Below are 21,581 nucleotides of genomic sequence, written 5' to 3' on the forward strand. Positions count from 1 at the left end.
CCATATGATCATCTCAATAGATGCAGAAAAAGCTTTTAACAAAATTCAACACCCATTTATGATGAAAGCTCTCCAGAAAGTGGGCATAGAGGGAACCTACCTCAACATAATAAAGGCCATATATGACAAACCCACAGCAAACATCATTCTCAATAGTGAAAAACTGAAAGCATTTCCTCTAAGATCAGGAACAAGACAAGGATGTCCACTCTCACCACTATTATTCAAGGTAGTTTTGGAACTCCTAGCCGTGGCAATCAGAGGAGAAAAAGAAATAAAAGGAATACAAATTGGAAAAGAAGAAGTAAAACTGTCACTGTTTGCAGATGACATGATACTATACATAGAGAATCCTAAAGATGCCACCAGAAAACTACTAGAGTTAATCAATGAACTTGGTAAAGTTGTAGGATACAAAATTAATGCACAGAAATCTCTTGCATTCCTATATACTAATGATGAAAAATCTGAAAGAGAAATTAAGGAAACACACCCATTTACCACTGCAACAAAAAGAATAAAATATCTACGAATAAACCTACCTAGGGAGTCAAAAAACCTGTATGCAGAAAACTGTAAGACACTGATGAAAGAAATTAAAGATGATATCAACAGATGGAGAGATATACCATGTTCTTGTTCTTGGATTGGAAGAATCAACATTGTGAAAACAATTATACTACTCAAAGCAATCTACAGATTCAATGCAATCCCTATCAAATTACCAATGGCATTTTTTTTTTTTTTTTTTTTTGTGGTACACGGGCCTTTCACTGTTGTGGCCTCTCCTGTTGTGGAGCACAGGCTCCGGACGCGCAGGCTCAGTGGCCATGGTTCACGGGCCCAGACGCTCCATGGCATGTGGGATCTTCCCAGACTGGGGCATGAACCTGTGTCCCTTGCATTGGCAGGCGGACTCTCAACCACTGCGCCACCAGGAAAGCCCACCAATGGCATTTTTTACAGAACTAGAACCAAAAAAACCCCCAAAACTTAAAATATGTATGGAGATACAAAAGACCCCGAAGAACCAAAGCAGTCTTGAGGGAAAAAAGCAGAGCTGGAGGAATCAGATCCCCTGACTTCAGACTATACTACAAAGCTACAGTAATGAAGACAATACAGTACTGGCACAAAAAACAGAAATATAGATCAATGGAACAAGATAGAAAGCCCAGAGATAAACCCACACACCTATGGTCAGCTAATCTATGACAAAGCGGGCAAGGATACATAATGGAGAAAAGACAGTCTCTTCAATAAGTGGTGCTGGGAAAACAGGACAGCTACATGTAAAAGAATGAAATTAGAACACTCCCTAACACCATACACAAAAATAAACCTAAAATGGATTAGAGACCTAAATGTAAGACCGGACAGTATAAAACTCTCAGAGGAAAACATAGGCAGAACACTCTTTGACATAAATTACAGTAAGATCTTTTTTGATCTACCTCCTAGAGTAATGGAAATAAAAACAAAAATAAACAAATGGGACCTAATGAAACTTCAAAGCTTTTGCACAGCAAAGGAAACCATAAACAAGACAAAAAGACAACCCTCAGAATGGGAGAAAATATTTGCAAACAAATCAATGGACAAAGGATTAATCTCCAAAATATATAAACAGCTCATGCAGCTCAATATTAAAAAAACAAACAACCCAATCCAAAATGGGCAGAAGACCTAAATAGACATTTCTGCAAAGAAGACATATAGATGGCCAAGAAGCACATGAAAAGCTGCTCAGTATCACTAATTATTAGAGAAATGCAAATCAAAACTACAATGAGGTATCACCTCACACCAGTCCGAATGGGCATCATCAGAAAATCTACAAACAACAAATACTGGAGAGGGTGTGGAGAAATGGGAACCCTCTTACACTGTTGGTGGGAATGTAAATTGATACAGCCACTATGGAGAACAGTATGGAGGTTCCTTAAAAAACTAAAAATAGAATTACCATATGATCCAGCAAGCCCACTATTGGGCGTATACCCAGAGAAAACCATAATTCAAAAAGACACATGCACCGCAATGTTCATTGCAGCACTATTTACAACAGCTAGGTCATGGAAGCAACCTAAGTGCCCATCAACAGACGAATGGATAAAGAAGTTGTGGTACTTATATACAATGGAATATTACTCAGCCATAAAAGGGAATGAAATTGGGTTATTTGTTGGGACGTGGATGGATCTAGAGACTGTCATACAGAGTGAAGTCAGAAAGAGAAAAACCAATATCGTATGTTAACGCATATATTTGGAATCTAGAAAAATGGTACAGATGAACCGGTTTGCAGGGCAGAAATCGAGACACAGATGTAGAGAACAAACATATGGACACCAAGGGGGGAAAGCTGTGTGGGGGTGGGTGTGGTTGTGTGATGAACTGGGCGATTGGGATTGACATGTATACACTGATGTGTATAAAATTGATGACTAATAAGAACCTGCTGTATAAAAATTAAATAAAATTCTAAAAAAAAAGAAACTAAATGTGAACATAAATATAATCTACTAATTTACTGATTATTAATTCATTCACTCATTCAGTTGACATCTAGTGAGCATCCTTTATACTCTGTGCCTGGTACTATACTTGGCGTGGGGATGCAAAGATGATCAAGACCATCTCTAACCTCAACGTGCTCACAAATTGGTGAAAGAAAAACACATGTAAACAAGGAACTGGTATACAGTGACAGAAGAGAAATTTTCACAAGAGACACGGGACGCATAAAGGTACGTGAAGCATAATGTAACTTTGTATCTCTGCTATTAAGTCTTGACCCAGATCAGCTAAAAACTATATTTATGTGGTTTGGGGAAATATTTGTGTATTTACACACAAAGTCTTCAAAAAGTAAAGGCTAATGTTCAGAATAGAATGGAAAATTGGCCATGAACTCCAATTCTGTTTTGTGTGCCTACTCCCAAGACTAATGAGGTTATTACTTTATTTAAGAGCATTCTTCCTTGATTAGTGCCATCTATTGTAATGGGTAAATAAAATGTATTTGAATTGTCATAAGCCTTGATTGCTATGGACCAAAGCCAGTGTTACTAGACAGAAAGTGACACATATAAAAATAAATACTGCAGAGTCCTAGTTTGATTTGGAAATAAAAGGTTATCCCGTTGTCCATCAAAAATAGTGGAAAGAAGTAAAATTGAAGTTTTCCAATGAGTACTTTGATAATTGACTAAAATAATAAGCATAACAAATATGGGGTTGATTTTGGTATCCATCGTTTTCACTGAGGCCAGGGGTGAGGTGAAAGGGCCCCAAACATTAGACACCAGTATGTCAATTCCTAGGGTTAGGAGCTAAAGCCACATGGGCCACATGGGAGTAGGTTTTGCTAGGTGTAAAATGTTTATTCCAAGGCATCTTCCTTTTCTCACTCACTCTGGGGGTGATAAACGTGTATTTGTGAGACAGACCATGGTTAGGAGCAGATCTGTGTTAAATCAAAAAACTGACTCCTATGTCATTCTGCTGTAAAATAGAAATAATTTACAAAGACTTTAAATATACTCCAATGTCTCTAACAAATCTCAGGTCAGGCAGAAAAAAATGCATAGGTTGATTTATAAAGTATTTAGGTAGGGCTTCCCTGGTGGCGCAGTGGTTGGGGGTCCGTCTGCCGATGCAGGGGACAGGGGTTCATGCCTCGGTCCGGGAGGATCCCGCATGCTGCAGAGCGGCTGGGCCCGTGAGCCATGGCCGCTGAGCCTGCGAGTCTGGAGCCTGTGCTCCGCAACGGGAGAGGCCACAACAGTGAGAGGCCCGCGTACCGCAAAAAAAAAAAAAAAAAAAAAAAGGAAAGTATTTAGGTAACTTTAATAACATGTACCTGGAATGATAAAATTTATCAATTTAATTCCTACTATCATAAAAATTCTGAATACTTGTTTTTAACTTGGTTGCCCATAGCTTGTAAATGACTTACATCACGTTTTGGCCCATATATTCAACACATCTAATCCATAATTAGTTAGACATTAAATTTTTTTTACTAAGGTCACTCTGAGTTTAAGAATAGTAACAAACTTTTAATGTATCCTTACAAATGACAAAGTAACCAATTAAATGGATGTTATAATTAAATAATCACAAAACTAAACTGTACATTATCCCATAACTCAAAATTACTAATTCAAAACTATCCTCTCTGATTGAGGGGAATCTCTCACTGAAGATTGAAAAGAAGTTTTCTCTTAGGACAGTCACAAAGCACTTTTCGATGGAAGCTTTCCCTCTGTCTGTCTGTCAGTGTGCTTTCTTTTTAGGGGGAGGGAAGAAACAAAGACTGGAAGAAAAGACTATAAAGGAAAGATGCTTTTAATGGCTCTAAAATAAACTCTAAATAAACAGACTCTAAAGTACCAATAGTTAGTTTTCATTCATTCTCTCATACCACTGAAGCCAACAAGTATGAACACTGACAAGCAATGAGAACTTTTATTCAGGTTGGCTTAAACATTAAACCAAATTAGATATCAAGGTAGACTCTGAGATTACAATGGTTTGACTGTATATGACTCAAGTGGTAAAGAAAGTATAAAGTGGGTTATTGTATTTACTGGGCACTACTTGCATCCTGCTAAACTAAGACTAAGGATAGTTTAAGAACTCTACACCAAAAAGAACCTGCATTCTCCGGTGGCTATAACCGCTCATATGGAAGTGTAAGGCTCCTTCTTAACTCTTCTTTTGATTATATCTTTCAATTGAAAAGAAAAGAGTTAAAATGAGCATAGGTGTAACTAACTTACATATTAATAGCTTCTCAAAGTGTAGTTTTGTTTTGTGAAACAAATGAAAATAAATTCCCACAGAATTCCTACCCTCCTAACCTACCCGCCACCCCCACCCCCTGTCCCTGGGAATAGTTACTATAGACCCTTCCTATCACTAAAAACTCTATTACAATGACACTTTTCATTTGCACCAGACAGAAATGAGCTAACAAGCATGATGCAAGAGCTTATATGCTCAAACATTTAAACATTTCTATTACTTTGCAGAATTACTGTTACTGAGATTCCCAATCCTTCCAAATACCGACTCCTAGGTTACGTGCCCTACATAAGGAATACATGCCCCTTGTAAATAACCCTCTTGAGTTAGCTGACCTTACTTTTACTTGAATTCTACCTAGGGTTCTGGAAAAATAAATTTAATGTAAAAGAAGTTACACTTAATACATCTTAAATATAGTGTCTCATATTTTAAATTTGTATTTGTGTATTTACTGTTGTTCCCCTCACCTCCATAACTTCTGTTTCTTAGGGGAGGACGTCTAGTTGGTGGAATTTTCATAACCACACCAAACTCCATGCTCTCTGAAACCATATAAAAACTGTTCTGCATCAGGTAATATCAAATAAGAATACTCAAATGACACATTCCCTCTACTTATTATCACCCTGATGTAAGATGTCTTCAGTAATTTTTGTCTTGGATTTAAATAGGCAGTTCTCTGTAAGCCTTCTACATTATGTCTTTGGAAAACAGTACAGCATTCCTTTCTTCCTCTTAGTTGCCCATTACTGAACATGGGCAAAGGCTTCCAATAAGACATTATTCTAAACCTGAAACAAAGAAGATATCTAAATAACTGCAAAATGATAGAATAATTACATTCCCTAGTATTTCCCCCAAACCATCATTTTCTAAGTCTGCTTCTATGAAAAAGAAGCTCGTCGCAACGATACGGGGTGAGGAGAAGCAACAAAGAGAAAAAGAGGTTAAAACATTCAAATGCAAAACTGCTGTGTGCAACCGTAACAAAGCGTGTGCATTCAAGAGAACATTCGAGAAGTAGTCGGGGCGGTATTAACAATCCTAAGTATTCCAAACAACTAGCCTGGTCATTAGTTTAATTTTCATATCCGTCAAAGTACGAGGCTGCCCCCCAATTCCCACCCCCTATCGCTTTCCACTATTCGTTTCAGCATTTTAATAGACACACACTTGCCTCCCACCAGCGCGTACGGTGTCCGGTTTAAATAGGCTTATCTCTATCCTTAGCCTGTCCTGGAATTATGTCTAAAACTCAGTCCTGGTAGCTTTTAGAATTAGAAATCCAATTGGAAAGTGCTGTTAGTTTGGCGACTCCAAAACCTCTTTTCAAAATTTAGTTTGATCTTCCAACTATCTTTCCAACACATCAAAGATAAACAGTCCACCTTAGTATATAGTTCCTTTGAGTCTGCATTGTAAACACTGATACGGACGTGCTGCCGAACCTGAAAAACTTTCTGAGCTCTCTGCTGAGCCGAAGTGAAAAAGGCAGGGTCTATCAAAATCAACAGCCTAATTAACCCAAAACCTGCATCTCCAAAAGGGTCCCTTTCCCTTTCCACTGGGTTTGCGGTGAGTTAAAGAAGTCCTCTCCAACTTTTTCATCCTGATGAAGCTATCGAGTTCAGGAAGCCCCTCACTTTCAAGGTATCCAAGCCCAACTCGGAGAAACAAACGGGAAGCCGGGGGGGGGGGCAGTGAGAAGAGGTCCCCAGCCCCTCGCTCCTGCCCTTTCCAAGATCCCCGCGCTTCGGCCAGACCCTCCAGCCTGCGCGTTCTCCTAGAAGATGTCTCATTACATAATCCCCTTTCCTTAGAGTCACCCACAGAGTCACGGGGGCTCAGGCGATCCCCCGTCTCCCACTCCGCCCTTAGGAAGCTCGGCTGAGTGCACCCGGGGAGCGGAGGCCGGCTGTCCCGACTCACCCGGCGCCGCGACCCGGACCCAGGCCCCCTCTTCTCACCCAAGCGGGGCGGGGCCGCGCCTCCACCGCACGCCCCCCGGGTCCCCGCTCAGACCCGGGTCCCCAGCCCCCGCGGGGTCCCCCGTCACAGTCGCTGTTCCAGCCCCTCTCGGGGTCCTCCAACACACCTGCTGTCCCAAGCCCTCTCGGGGTCCCCTTGCCGCTGAGAGCCGCTGTCCTTGCCCATTTCAGGGTACCCTCCCTTGAGAACCACTGTCCTGGCTCCTCTGGGGGTGCCCCTTCAGACCCACTTTTCCAGCCCTTCTGGGGGTCCCCTTCCTTCACACCCGCTCTGTTCCAAGTCCTCTCGGGGTCTCCCTCTCAGACCCGCGGGGCCGGCCCCTCCGGGGATCTCCTCTCCACAGTCCAGACTGTCAAACCCACTCCCGGAACTCCCCTCACTCGGGTCCTCGCCGACCCCACTCCGCCCTGGGTCCCCTCGCCCCGACTCATTCTGTCACCTCTCCGCGCCCCGGTGCTCTCACCTCAGACCTGCTGTCACCACCCCGGGCCCGGCGTCGCCGCCGCCGCTTCCTCTCCCACACTTGTTACCGAGTCGCTCTTCTGCCGCTTGTTCCCCGGTGGATCCCCGGGTCCAGTCGTTGAGTGTCGGGTCCGGCCGCGCGGAACCTCCGCCCGCGGTCTCCGCGTCGGGTCCCACTCTCTCACGCAGGTCCCCACAGCCGCCGCCGCCACCACCGGGAGCCACACAGACCCTCCCGCGGCCGCCGCTGCTGCTGTCCGAGGTGCGGCTCCTGCCAGGGATGGCCAATCGCACCCGATTGCGCCGAGCGCGCTCCGCCCCTCCGTCCCAGCCCGCCCGCCCCCTGCCCCCGACCACGCCCCCAGACAGGCTCCGATAGGCTCTCTACTGACCTTCCCTGATCGTGGGGCGCAGACCTGGGGCCGGATATAGGTACTTGATTGGAGGTGCCTGGGACGCCGAGCTGTCGATGGCGCCCGAGGATTGGCGAAGTTGAAGGTGGGCGGTGCGGGACGGGGCGGGGTTTCCTCAGATGCGGAAGAGCTTGCAACTTCAGTTACCCACTGGCCCGCCTCGGGTGCGGTCTGCCTTGTTTGTGCTGAGTTGGGGTCAAAGTTCATGGCACTCCCCACTGAGCCTTTACTTTTCTTGGGAGACTCCCAGAGGCCGAGGCCCTCTGGGACTCCCTGGGACCACCATGTTAGAGCCTTTGAGGCCCCCATTCCCCCGTTAGACCTGGCACAGCTTTCTAAGTAATTCTGCCACAAATTAATAATGGCATTTATTTACTCAGGACTTGTAAATTTCCTGGATTTAAAGTCTTTTATATCTTTGGCAAGGGAGTTGCCCTTACTTGCACTGCGTTCTAGAGACGTTAGTTTGATGCTGTTGGGGGAAGAAAATCTATGTACTAGATGCATACTCAGCACACAGGCACTCAACACTGACGGGGCACATTTTGATAGGTACAAGGACAAAACTTAAGAAATACTCACTTTGTGGGTTATGATAATCATTTTGACAAGTAGGAACAGGAACTGTGTGGTAGGGGAACCCTTGTTAGCTTTAGCAAGGCTTCAGTAAGCCTGTTCAACATATTCTTTTTCAGGGCCACAGGAAATGATTTTAATGATTTTGTGGGAACTAGTGGCCAAAGTATAATGAACTTTGACCCAAGTGCAACACGTGATAACCAGAGACCCATCTTGATCCAAGCTGCAAGATGGAGCTTGCCAGGGGTGAAAGTGCGTGGTGTTAACTCGGAGCCATTCTTTATATATTTTTTGTGAAACTGGATATGTTGATTAAATCAATACTGGAAACTGAAAACTGCTACCTTCACCCCTAAATCCTAAAGTTTATGAACTTTGCGAAGACATTGTTTCACTTCAGGAACACAGTTTGTTCCTAAGCATTGTCAGATGTATGCAGGACTTAGCTCTTAGAAAACTTTCCATCATTAACTCTTTTTTAACTCCTGCTAACAAAATTTGTGTTCTAAACACTATTCATGTTTTTCCTAGTGTTTTAAAATCATACCCATTCCAATTAAGATGCTCCCCTTTAAGATTTGAGTGTTAGGGTATGTAGAGAGGGCCTGTAGAAGAGTGCTGGCAGTACTTCCTCTAAAATGAATTTGGATGTAGATGTCTCCTGAGCGATGTGACTGAGTGCCATTTTGGGAAGGGATGTAGAGTGATTTTAAGGTGGTAAAAAGGGTACTTGGTTTTAAGGGAACTTGATTTTTACAGACTGTCCAAAATCATATTAGACAACTATAAAAGTTGGGTAAGACTAAAGTCATGAGAGAATTTTTTTGACTAGGTCCTCATCCTTTATTGAGTGTTGATGCTACCAGTTGCAATATGGACAGAAGAAATGGGGTAGATTTTCACAACGCAAGTATTCAGTTCTGTCTAGTCATATAAAAAAATGCATGATCATTAACAGATGTTATTTGCAGCCAAGAAGACAAGATGTGGGACTTCCCTCATGGCGCAGTGGATAAGACTCCATGCTCACAAGGAGGGGGCCCAGGTTCGATCCCTGGTCAGGGAACTAGATCCCTGGTCAGGGAACTAGATCCCACGTGCATGCTGCAACTAAGAGTTCACATGCCACAACTAAGGAGCCCATGTGCCGCAACTAAGACCCTGTGCAACCAAATAAATAAATGAATATTTTTTAAAAAGAAGACAAAATGTTAGCAAGATAAAAATGCCAGTGTCTTGAAAGGAAACCAATTAGCAATGATATCAACTCTTTTTTAAAAAAATCGATGTATCATTGTATTGATGAACTCTCATTTTTAAAATGTTGGTGCTTGGTTTGGTCTATGATTATTGCTATTGATGGAAACGCAAGTTGGTCAAGATAGTCAATTACAAATAATTTAGACGTGACCTAACAGCATAAAGAAAATAACTTCATCCTTTGGACAAGAGACAGCTTTGAAATTCTAGTTTAAATGTTGACGGTGGACCCACAGGGAGCCATGAGAATGCCTCTTATTTAGCATTGCAGCATTCCATTCTGAAAATTCTTGAGTTTTGTTGGGAGGAAGAATCCCTCACAAGTACAGGCAAGATTTTAATTACAACAAGGTAGAAAATAACAAATGTTAAAATAAACGGGATGAGAATATATTTTTTCACTTTGAGGAGACTCTGTGGGGGCCAATTCAGAGATAAATTTGGTCACAAAGGATCTGAGAATGAGAATACTGGGTTCCAGTCTGGCTTTTACATCTGTGTTCAAGTTTACTGCTTGTACGTTACTTTTTTTTTTCTATGGAGACTTGGGTGCAACGTAAAGAGTAGGGTTACTTTGGACAAACCATTAACCATCCCTTTTCTTGCTACACACACCAAGACAAAGGACATCCTCAATTTGTTCATTAAGCAAAGCTTATAACACCGTGTCCCCTTCTACTCAGAGATAATCACACAAATTAATTCATGCAGATATTCAACTCTCTTGTTTTCCAAGTTACCAGCTAGCACCTTCCTTTCCTGAGCCTAATTAACTTTCTGCAGGCAAATGTTCCACTTGCTCAGTTGAGAGTTGGTTAGCAAGTTATTGGATTGGGGAAAACCACCTTTTAAAAAATTTATATTCTGAGAAATGTGAGGCAGCTGTAGTGTAGAGGACCTGGGTCTGAGAGTCTAAACAAGGCAGCCTGGACGCTTTCTTTTTTTTTAAAGGCAATTGACAGCTCTTTTCTTATCTGTAAAGTCGGGATAATACCGTATTGAACAAACCTATACAAAAAGGACGGACTCCCACCGACTGGGAAAATACAGTTTTACTGACCCCAGGATGGAATATTAGCATCCTCGTTTTTATTTTAGTTCTTAATAAAGCTCTAATCAGTCAGGGGAGGAGCCACGCTCCTTTTCTTCGGGATGATTACACGAACTCTAAATGTCTAGGTTTCCCGACCTATAAATGGGATGGTTCATGTCGTTCACCGTTTAAATTAAAGAGACCACCTCCACCTGCCAAGAGCCCTTCAAATCTTCTGCCGCCCAAGTCCCTTAAAAAAAAAAACAAAACCTCTTTAGTTTTGGCTCCAGGCGACGCCTAGCGGCTGTTTTCGGAAGTGGCCTCTGAGCTTCGGGGTCCTTGCCGCGGTTGGGCCTACCCAAGGATTTGCCTAACTCCAGAGAGCCTGTCTCCGCCTTTCTCCACTACCCGTTGAGGATTTTAAAGACGGCGATGAAGGAGACGGGGTTAAGGCGAAGGGGGCGTCAGGCGGCCTCTCTACTCCCTCTAGGATAGCAGAGTCAGGCGGTCCTCGGGCAGCTCCCGACCCGGAAGTCGCCGCCGGCGCGAGGTCCCCGTTGCCGAGAGCGAGCGCGCGGGGCGGAGCTTGGCGAAGACAGGGAAGGGGTAGCCGCGGCTCCGGCTCTTCGAGTTGGCGGCTCCCTCGGGCGCTGCTACGCGGACGTGGAGTCCGCAGGGCGCGCGGCCGCGGATCCCGGGTGGCACGCTCAGCTGCGGGCAGAGGCGACATGAGTGCTGCGGGGCTGTTAGCTCCAGCTCCGGCCCCGGCTGGAGCGCCGCCGGCTCCGGAGTACTACCCCGAGGAGGACGAAGAGCTGGAGAGCGCCGAGGATGACGAGCGCAGCTGCCGGGGCCGCGAGTCGGACGAAGGTACGTTTTCCCGCGGGCCGGACAACCCCGGGCGGGGATGGGACAGCAGTGGGAGGGGGTGGGGCTGCCTGGGAGAGGGGCGGGGCGACCTCTGGGGTTTGGGGGCGGCTGGAGGGGCCGCCGGGAGGAGCGCGGCTCCCGGAAGTTATCCCGACAGGTGCTGTGGAAGGCGAAGCCCTGAGGACGTTTTATCCCTACAGTTATGCGGAGAAGGGCCTTAAGAAGCTGTTGTCAGAGCTGTAGTTCCCTTTAAGATTCTGCCCCTCTTCCCCCAGCTGTCTCTGAACCTCAGGTCTTCACTGGTTGGAATGAGAAAGCCATTCATTGGGGTCCACGGAGTACTCCTCTCTATTTAGTTCCTGAGAGGCTCAGAGCAAAGCCCGGTTTAGCTTTCTAGTTACCAAGGTGCCTCTCTCCCCCTACCCCGGGGAAATGCTTAAGTCAGCCCTACTTTGGGCAGTGCGGGACAGGTTGGTTAAAAGTACGAGGGCTGGAACCAGGCAAATCGAATTAGGTGTAAATTTGGCTCACTGAACCCAGCTTAATATTAGACAATTTATAATACTTAGCTTTCCGAGCCCCAGTTTCGCCAACTGCAGTGAGGCTGTCAGTAGTACCTACTTACTAGCGTAGGTGCGATAATAAAATGAGATACAGGTGTAAAGCACGTGGCTTGGTCCTTGGTCTAATACTCAGTTTTCACCATTGGGGAAACAGGCACGGGGTTGGGGGGCGGGAGATAGGGATTTGCTTAATGGTCCTCAGGTGTTGTGTTTTCAGTTCCACACTCTTTACATTATGATTACTGCCTCTGAGAGCCTGGCTTTTCAAACTGGGCTTTATAAGCTTGGTAAGTTTGAGGAACACTGGAATGGAGGAAGGAGCTGGCTGCAGGAGGAGAAAGATGAGGAAACACGAAAGGGCAAGAGAGAAGAAAAGAGGAGATAAAAAGAGACGAACATATGGGTGAACAAAATAGGGCCGTGGAATAAAAGCTAGGCCAGCTGTTTGGAATCAGGAGTATGTTTTATTCATCTCAGTTCCCCAAGTGCCAAGTACTGTGGCTGGCTGGCATGTGACTGCTCTGGGTAGGCTTCTTCACTGAAGGAGGGGGAAAGGTAGGTGGAGGATTGAGTCTGCAACAACCTTTAAAAAGTCAGCTGTGGGCTTCCCTGGTGGCGCAGTGGTTGGGAGTCCGCCTGCCTATGCAGGGGACACGGGTTCGTGCCCCAGTCCGGGAAGATCCCACATGCCGTGGAGCGGCTGGGCCCGTGAGCCATGGCCGCTGAGCCTGCGCGTCCGTAGCCTGTGCTCCACAACGGGAGAGGCCACAACAGTGAGAGGCCCGCGTACCGCAAAAAAAAAAAAAAGAAAAGTCATATGTATGTGAAGATACGAAATTGAAGAAATGAATTACAATCTGGTTAAACTACATTTGAAGACAAGGCTTAACCAGAGAATTTGAATGTGAATCACTTGTACTGTTTTTTAATGCCCACAAGGGGGAGTAGTGAAGCAAAAATTGATTTTTGTTCCCCCCCCTCAAGTAGGGCTGTTGAAGTTAGGTAGACACTCCAGCCGTTTGCTTATTCTAAAAACAATGTTTACGTAGAGAATGGACTTGAGGACACGGGGAGGGGGAAGGGTAAGCTGGGACGAAGTGAGAGAGTGGCATGGACATATATACACTACCAAATGTAAAATAGATAGCTAGTGGGAAGCAGCCGCATAGCACAGGGAGATCAACTCGGTGCTTTGTGACCACCTAGAGGGGTGGGATAGGGAGGGGGGAGGGAGACACAAGAGGGAGGGGATATGGGGATATATGTATATATATAGCTGATTCACTTTGTTGTACAGCAGAAAGTAACACAACATTTTAAAGCATTTATACTCCAATAAAGATGTTAAAAAAATTAAAACCAATGTTTAAAGTGTTCTGAAACAGTTTCTGTTTGATCTTCTTGTCTTGTTCCCTCTCCCTTTGAAAATATTTCGGTTATTAGAGTTCCTTTAATTGTTTTGGATTCTCCTTTGTATATATGATGTAAAATCCTTTAGGGGTTCAAACTGGCATTTACCAGAAGAGAATGTACATATTAGGTTGTTTAGGAGTAGTGAGCAGGGCTTGCTGCCTGTAGTTTTCCAGTCTTAACACCCACATATCCTTTAACTGAACTGCCAGCGTTGTTTCTTCTGAAGTCGCAGCCTTGACTGTGACCACCTGTGTGTGATGCACTCTGTTCTCTGGCTGCACTTCAGATAAAGGGAGGCTCTTTGGATAAATCTGGCTGTGTACAAGTTGGAAATGGCGTTTTCTTTTCTGAAGTAATTAGATGTAATATTTTTCATTGATGGCTTCACGCAGGCCTGCATTGAGTATAAATTCATTTTATAGAAGTTTGTGAAGTGTCACTGTGTCAGGTGATACCAACTCTACGAATTACGATTTTAACAAATCTTCCCTAATTTTTTACACAGACACTGAGGATGCTAGCGAAACCGACCTGGCAAAGCATGATGAAGAAGACTATGTAGAAATGAAGGAACAGTGAGTATGGTTTTTACATTTCTTCTTTGGAATACAGAATTGACAAGGGCATCTTTAATAGTGATTTCGTATGTATGGTTTTCACGTAGTGCTTCCAAAGACCATGCATATGTGTGCAATTTCCCCCCTTTAAATTTGTCACATTTAATCACTCTTCCTGTGATAAGAATCTTTTGAGAGAAGGCTAGAAAGAATCTAGAGGGAAATGTTCCTGGGAAATAAGGCCATGTAACAGGAGAGAACCCTTGCCTTTTTTTTTTTTTTTTTTTTTTAATGTGAAGACCACTGCCCAGAGGGGGGAAATGGTGTTTCACAGCTCCTTGGTTCTTAGATGGGCGTGACCCCACCTGAGCACTGACTACTAGCTGGACGGCGATGCCTGGGAGAGCTCAGGGAGACCAGGATTGGAGAGCAGGGCTCCAGACTCCTCCAGTGCCCTTTCCCCTTACCCGGCATCCGTACCCAGGCCTCCAGCAGAGCCACACCTCAGAGAAACTAAAACCACTCCCTCTAATCGGAAACTTATGGGCAAGACAGTATAACAGATCTGATAAGTATGTGTGGAATGTATTTTGAGGATCTTGATTCTGTTTTTTAAATTCTTTACCATCAAACTGGATGATCCACATTCCTTTCCTTATAGAATGTTTTCTGTATACACGAATGTTTTGTGACCATCATCTGGATTCTGTCATCCTTTTCACGCTTTGGAATCCAAAGGGGAAGCTCAGCTAGATCTGACCAGTGCCAAATAAAGGATTGCTTTAATAACTGATGTGATTTTTCTCACAGCTTCAGCCCTGAAACTGTGCTGGCTTTTTATTTTACTTGTACTCTCTCCAGGCTTCTTACTGACTTACCTGGACCCATTTGAGATGTATTTTTACATACCTATTCTTTTTCCAAATCTGAATTTTGTTGTTGTTGTTTACTTCTTGAATCTGTTAATACTCTCTTTCAAAGACCGACTAAGAATTCAAAGACGTAGTCTGGCACACTCACTGTGGTGGAAAATTATATACGGAAAATTAAACACCATTTCCCCCCTCTGGCCAGTGGTCTTCACATTAAAAATAAAAAATTAAATATTGGGTTCCAAATATTGACTTCCTGTGTGCAGCTTACTCATCCTTTCCCTCTCCTATACTTGGTGTGTTTAAGTGAACGTACCCCTTAATATTTGATGGTGTAGAAAATAATTTTGATTAAAATTGAATGCTCTTTGTGATTCAAGATGAGCATTGAAAGCATCAGCATTCTCCCTAAAAGAATCAGGCCTTGAGACTTCCCTGGTGGTCCAGTGGTTAAGACTCCACTCTTCCAGTGCGGGGGACCGCGGGTTCCATCCCTTGTCAGGGAAATAAGATCCCACATGCTGGGCAGCGCAGCCAAAACAAAAAACAAAAAAGGCCTTCCGTGTAGTTCTGAGATTCTGCCTACTCTTCCTCAGCCTGTAGACAGACAGGTTGTGTTTGCAGCCCTTACTGGAGTGATCGAGAGGCTGCTGTGCCTGTTACCTGTTGGACTGGTTGCAAGTCCTGTTTCTGTCATTGTGAAATTGGGGTTTTTGGGGTTTTTTTTTTTGCGGTACGCGGGCCTCTCACTGTTGTGGCCTCTCCCGTTGTGGAGCACAGGCTCCGGACGCGCAGGCCCAGCGGCCATGGCTCACGGGCCCAGCCGCTCCGCGGCATGTGGGCTCTTCTCAGACCAGGGCACGAACCCGTGTCCCCTGCATCGGCAGGCGGACTCTCAACCACTGCGCCACCAGGGAAGCCCGGGGGGTGTTTTTCTGGTAGAAGCAAAAATATTGCTGAAACGTGACTGACGTGTGAAATCCACCATTCAAACAGACTTACCAGGGTATATAATTGCCTATAATCCATTCACCGTGAGGGGGGTGAAAACATGCCAGGTTCTTTTGCTTTGTGTGTACTGTGTGTTCTTATCCCACTGGGGCTGCAAATAAATCCTGCATTTTAACTTTTGTTACTGAATTGCTGTCATTTCTCTGATCATAAAAGAGAAGTGTTTTTAAAAATGATGTGAAGGTTTATTAACGCAGTGCTTACACAGCAGTGCTGTCTATATAGAAAAATGTGCTGGAGGCATAGTCTTATTCCTTTGGAACTTACGATCTGATTGTAGAGTTGATATGAGACCTGCATTTAACGCTTTTTACGTTTTCGTGTGTATGTCACGCTTCTGAATCCCCAAGAAAATGGCTTCACACTTCCAGTCTTTCTGTGTGTGTTCTTGCCTAACTGTGTTTATCATTTATTTATTTAAACTTGCATGTCTTCGTATTTGTAGATTTTAGACTGATTCTCTAAGGGTGAGAGAACACCGGGGAATCTGCAAAGCTGGGATACCATTCAAACCACGGAATCCTTGTCCCTTTCTGATCCCTTTAGCTGTGGGCACATTTTAAACCACCAGCAGACTTTAGTTTTCTCTCTCCCTAAGGGACATTAATGACATTTCCATAAAAGCCCAGGTAATTTCTGCATGTAGATTATTATTGAATTGGGTATTGGATATTTTTGTCTCTGAGTGTGGCTTTCCTTTTTTTTTTTTTTTTTTTTACAGGATGTATCAGGATAAATTGGCTTCTCTCAAGAGACAGTTGCAACAACTGCAAGAAGGTTGGTGTGTGATTTAATCCTTCTTTTCTAAACATACTTCCTAATATCACACACCTGTGAAATCTGTGTATTTCACTTCTCAGTGAAGTGGGAGTGATTTAAAATTTGGTCTGGCTGATTTTAGCAGTCAGCAAAGTCGCAGTTTTCAGACTTTTGAAATCTCAGTTAAGGCCTTCTGCAGAGCAAGAACTGGAAACCGCCATGCCTAAAGCTGGCTGTTTTTAGGAGAGATGCTGTTACTAAGGATAAATATAATTGTACTGTTCTTTCTAAACGGAATGCTAATGAGCTGTGGATCGTTCTCACCGTGTTTTCTCTTTTTACTTTGTAAACTACAAGTGGGTCGTGTCTTGTCCAAGGCTGTTTGCTGTCAGAGGCAGTTCAGCACTGGGTGAAGAGCACAGGCTCTCCATTCCTGTCGCGGGCTTGAATCCCACCTGCACTGCTTTCTAGAAATTTGACCTTGGGCATTTCACTGTCTCTTGCTTAATTTGTCTTCTAATCTGTGAAATGAAGAAAGTAGAGGCAGGTGAGATTGTGTGTGAGGGGCGACCAGCACCGCTGGGCACCTGGTGACAGCCCAGCGTCGGTGGCTGCTGTCAGTAACTCTTCAGCTTGCTTCTGTGGGGTCCCCGGCACAGAAACTGCTTCTCCATGAGGTACTTCCATTGCTTGGAGCAGCCCATCTTATATTGATTTCTCCTTCATAGTGAAACATGTTCCTGTGACTTGCAATCACACACCTTTGTTTTAGTTTTTCTTCCGATGGTAATGGAAGTATTGCCAGAGAAAGAAATACGTCCCACTCTAGCAGGTCTGTAAAGTGTGCCTGGCAGGGTTGAGTGGGGGATTTTGAAAAAGATACCATTAATATAGCCCACTGGGGACTTCCTTGGTGGCGCAGTGGTTAAGAATCCGCCTGCCAATGCAGGGGACACGGGTTCGAGCCCTGGTCCGGAAAGATCCCACATGCTGCAGAGCAGGTAAGCCGGTGCGCCACAACTACTGAGCCTGCACTCTAGATTCTACGAGCCGCAACTACTGAGCCCATGCTCCACAACAAGAGAAGCCACCGCAATGCGAAACCTGTGCACCGCAACAAAGAGTAGTCCCTGCTCGCCGCAACTAGAGAAAGCCCACGCACGGCAACGAAGACCCAACGCAGCCAAAAATAAATTAATTAATTAATAATAAAAATCCGTATATATAGCCCACTGAAGCATTGTCATCCGAAAACACTTCCCATGCTAATTGGGACCCTCATTAGTTGCTCAGGGAAGAGCCATTTGGTCAGATGCTGTACTGAGCTGTCCAGTAATGTCACTAGCCACACGCGGCTATTTAAATTTAATTAAATAAAATTAACAGTTCACTTCCTGGCTTGCACTAGCCCCATTTCACGTGCTCATAGCCACATGTGACTCGGGGCTGTCATACTGGACAGGGCAAAATAGACCATTTCCACCGTTGCACAGCAAGTTCTACTGGATGGCGTTGATCTAGACCTTACTGAGGGAGAGTGAGCTTTTTCCAGGAAAGGGAGGCCCACAGACCGAAACTGGCAGCGAGTGATGAGAGTCACTGGTGGATGGGTGCAGCTTGCTTCTACTCCTCACTTGCTAGAGAGTCTTAAGACCACTGGTTGGGGTTTCTGCTCTGCATCTTGCTTGGGAACCAAGTTACCTCTACTCACGGGTGCCTTTCCATGGTGTGTGTTTTACTCTAATGTTATTTAAAACATTCAGTGTCGGTGCTAGAAAACCAAAATGTAGAGCAGTTTGATCTTCATAGTAACTATTTTGTAAATCTCAATCAGGTACATTACAGGAATATCAGAAGAGGATGAAAAAACTAGATCAGCAGTACAAAGAGAGGATACGAAATGCAGGTGAGGCCCTGTCTTAACTGGAAATAAATCCTCGTCAAATTTTCCTCCTTTGGCTGGTCATCGATTGGGACGTAATGTGGCCAGAAGAGCCATTCTCCAAAACGTGTTTCAGCTATCCCATTGTGGGGCGAGTTTGGGCGAAGAGAGACTCCAAAGCTGCACTTATGTAGGACTGTTCATCTTCTTCCCCAGTGAGTGGCCTTAGGCTGCTGTCCTTTCACTTTCTGATCCATTGACTTTCCAGCTTTCTATGGACGGAACCCTTCTTTGTTTCCTTCAGTGAGTAGATGCCCATGTCCGTCAAGGCACAGAAAAGGAGCTGCAGGGAAGGTGGGCGATAGAGCTGCTGTGGCGACCCAGCACCCCTCTCCCTGCCCCACTCTAAGTTCCTGAAGCATCTCCTCAGGCATCTTTAAAATCCTCAGCCTTCTTCCTGGAGCCCCTTTTCAGCAGGAAAAGGGGGTGGTGCTGTGGAGGCTGAGGTCCCAGGTTGAGGGCTTCCTCCCATCCCTTAAGGGCTTAAGCCTTTTAGCACGCTTCTGCTCTTGGAGCCTCAGTTTCCCCATTTGGAGAGAGCGCTGCTAATATCTCGTGGAACTGGTTTGAGATGTAAGGAGGGAAAGAAAATTGATGTGAGCCATTTCTTTTAAGCGAGCACTGCAGGGTGAGTGTTGATTTGTCTTTCTGAATTCTGCTCTCAATCCTGTGCTCGGTGTCTTTCATAAACATCCCCCCCACCCCTGCCCCCAGGTGAAAATGCAGAGGGGCTCCTGAATCAGTCACACCTTCAGCTTGAAAAAGCACAGTCTGTGTGGAGCTGATCCACCTGCTCTTGTTGTGTCTGGCGTCTGGCTGCTTTGAAACAACCACCACCAGCTCCGAGAGTGCTACGTGTCGCTTGACTTGCTGGTGCAGAGGTGAAGTCTCCGAATGGTGCAGACTTCAGATATCTGGCCGGTTCACACGGGTACGGGTCTGCAGCAGTCAGGAGTGAGTGTGTTGGGCTGGGTGCGCTTGGGCTCATGTGCCTCACGCTTCCCGGTGCCAAGGTGATGAGGATTTCTGGGGGTTAGAAAATAGTGAGTGGCTGGTCCGTTTTCCTCAATTTTCTCATTGAACAGTTGATGGATGTCTAGATTCTTCATCTCGAGTTCTTGAAACTCTCAAGGTTTTATGTGTGACTGTGCATATGTGCTCTTTTATGGGGTGATGGATCCACAGGATCCTTCGGGTCTGCAAAGGAGACCATGGTTAGATGGGAACAGCACCCCCTGGAGTTACCGCTCCACCAACCAACAGTCTTTGTGGACCGTTTGCAGCAGCTCAGATGTCACCCAGAAAAGAAGCCGTGGACCTGTTTGGTTTCACATGCTCAGTGTGCACAGGACCTTAGAGTCGAGAGGTCGGGGAGCTGCTGAGTAAACAGGCGCTGATCTGGCGCGCAGTGGGTGCTCAGTAAGCTGCTGATACCGGGCAGTGGATACTCTGAGGTGTCTGAGAGGGGCTTGGTGAGCGAAGGGGCCTCAGAAAAGGCCTCAAGGAGGAGGCTGCAGTAGTCTGAAACTCTGAGTTGCGGTCAGAGACCAGAGGACATTGCAGGTGGAGGCCTGGGTGTGAGCAGAGCCGCAGGAGGGCTCGGGACCTCTGCCCTCTGAAAGCTTGGGGAATGCCCTTCCTCACCACGCAGAGCCCTGTGCGAGGGGCTTTAAAAATATCCATGTTGCCTCTGCTTCTGGAGTAACTGCATTGCTCCTTCTCGCTGCCCTGCAGGACTGCTGAGGGTGTGTACTGAGTGGAAGAAGGGCTAGCTTCTAGCTCTTACTGAGTTCGCCAGGGCAGTTTGGTTCCTGCTCGCTTTCACCTTGGGCAGAGCTGCCAGAGCGCATTCTGTTCAGGGTCAGATTTTAACTAGACACGCATGCTTCTCGCATCCTACCCCTTCACATATATCAGCAGCTTACTGACGGAAACATTTTCTCCTTGCAGCCGTGTTTTCAGAAAGCAATTACTGCTTCTAAATGAATCCTAACGTCACTGTCTAGAAAGGTGGCATAGCCTGGTGAATCTAATTGCATGTTTTATCTCTTTCAGAACTCTTCCTCCAGCTGGAAGTAAGTACCACGGGTCTTCTGGGCTTGCAGGCTCATTCTGAGACTGGAATCTTGCTCTCCCAACCGATCCAATGGCCTTTCCTTCCATTACCACGTAGACAGCTGGGAAGCCCCCCGGAAGCCTCCATCAGTGTTCTGTTTGACTAAAGGACATTTGGTCTCAGTTCAGAAATTCCATCTATTCGTTTGTTGGTTGGGCAGCTTCTGCTTATCACAGAGGGGCTAGGGGATACTCACACTTGACCGCTTTCTTGTCGACGCATATCTCACGTTAAAGCCATTTGGGAGTATGTCTGAATTATAATGGCCTAATAGTTTGTTATATTGGTCCTCAAAGCAGCCTGGCCTCTGAATTGGCTCCGTTTTACAGCTGAAGCCCTGGTTGGGTCGGAAAGATGGATTAAGATCTTTCACTTAGCAGACGTCTGAGTGCTGGTTGCATGTGAGGTGCGGCGCTACAGGCAGAGATGAGGGCTGGAATCTTGGGTAATGTGCTTGCTCCCGGGAGGCTGGTGTGTGTGTGGGGTGCGGCGGGGTCATAGTTTATCAAAGCCGCGTTATGAGAGACGGTGTTGGGACTGAAGTCAGTGCAACACACACGGCCACAGCCCAGGGGGTCACAGGGTCCACAGCCGTAGCCCACCAGGAGCCCCCTTGTTCTTCACTTAATGCAACAGTGAGATTTGGAAAATGGATGCATACGCATTTATTTTACTCAGTATAATTTCAGGGTTTGGGTACCTCGGGGTTCAGGCACCTAAGAAGTGATCCTGTCCTCTCGTTGGCCTTTATCTTACTGTAAGCATCAAAAAAAAATAGAGTAACTCAGGCCGTCTTGACTTGGTATCCTGTAACTATTTTAAATATAGATACTTCATCTGGAATGTACTATTTTCTTTGAAATTGTGTCTTCAAGAGGGTTTATTTACTGTTTCTGAGAAACTTAGACATTCTGTTTTCACATACAA

At 45.3% G+C, this 21,581-nt stretch overlaps 2 protein-coding genes across 5 annotated transcripts in view; one reads left to right on the forward strand and one right to left on the reverse strand.

The window, feature by feature from the left end:
• TAOK3 (TAO kinase 3) overlaps positions 1–7,493 on the reverse strand; it is a 187,454-nt gene extending 179,961 nt beyond the window's left edge. For all 3 annotated transcript variants that reach the window (XM_082852602.1, XM_082852600.1, XM_082852601.1), the window contains exon 1: positions 7,268–7,493. The gene's annotated coding sequence lies outside the window, so the exon portion shown is untranslated. The remainder of the gene's footprint in view (positions 1–7,267) is intronic.
• Positions 7,494–11,140: 3,647 nt separating this feature from the next.
• SUDS3 (SDS3 homolog, SIN3A corepressor complex component) overlaps positions 11,141–21,581 on the forward strand; it is a gene marked incomplete at its 3' end in the record, with an annotated part of 42,895 nt that continues 32,454 nt past the window's right edge. The window contains exons 1-5 of one of the 2 annotated variants that reach the window (XM_082853032.1): positions 11,141–11,421; positions 13,903–13,972; positions 16,559–16,614; positions 18,431–18,502; positions 20,594–20,613. In XM_082853032.1, the coding sequence (XP_082709158.1) occupies positions 11,280–11,421; positions 13,903–13,972; positions 16,559–16,614; positions 18,431–18,502; positions 20,594–20,613 (360 nt within the window). In that variant the 5' untranslated portion in view covers positions 11,141–11,279. The remainder of the gene's footprint in view (positions 11,422–13,902; positions 13,973–16,558; positions 16,615–18,430; positions 18,503–20,593; positions 20,614–21,581) is intronic. The other variant, XM_082853033.1, reaches the window with a different exon arrangement.

Source organism: Leucopleurus acutus, assembly GCF_964270905.1.
Source record: "Leucopleurus acutus genome assembly, chromosome: 13".
In the NCBI taxonomy this organism is placed as follows: Eukaryota; Metazoa; Chordata; class Mammalia; order Artiodactyla; family Delphinidae; genus Leucopleurus; species Leucopleurus acutus.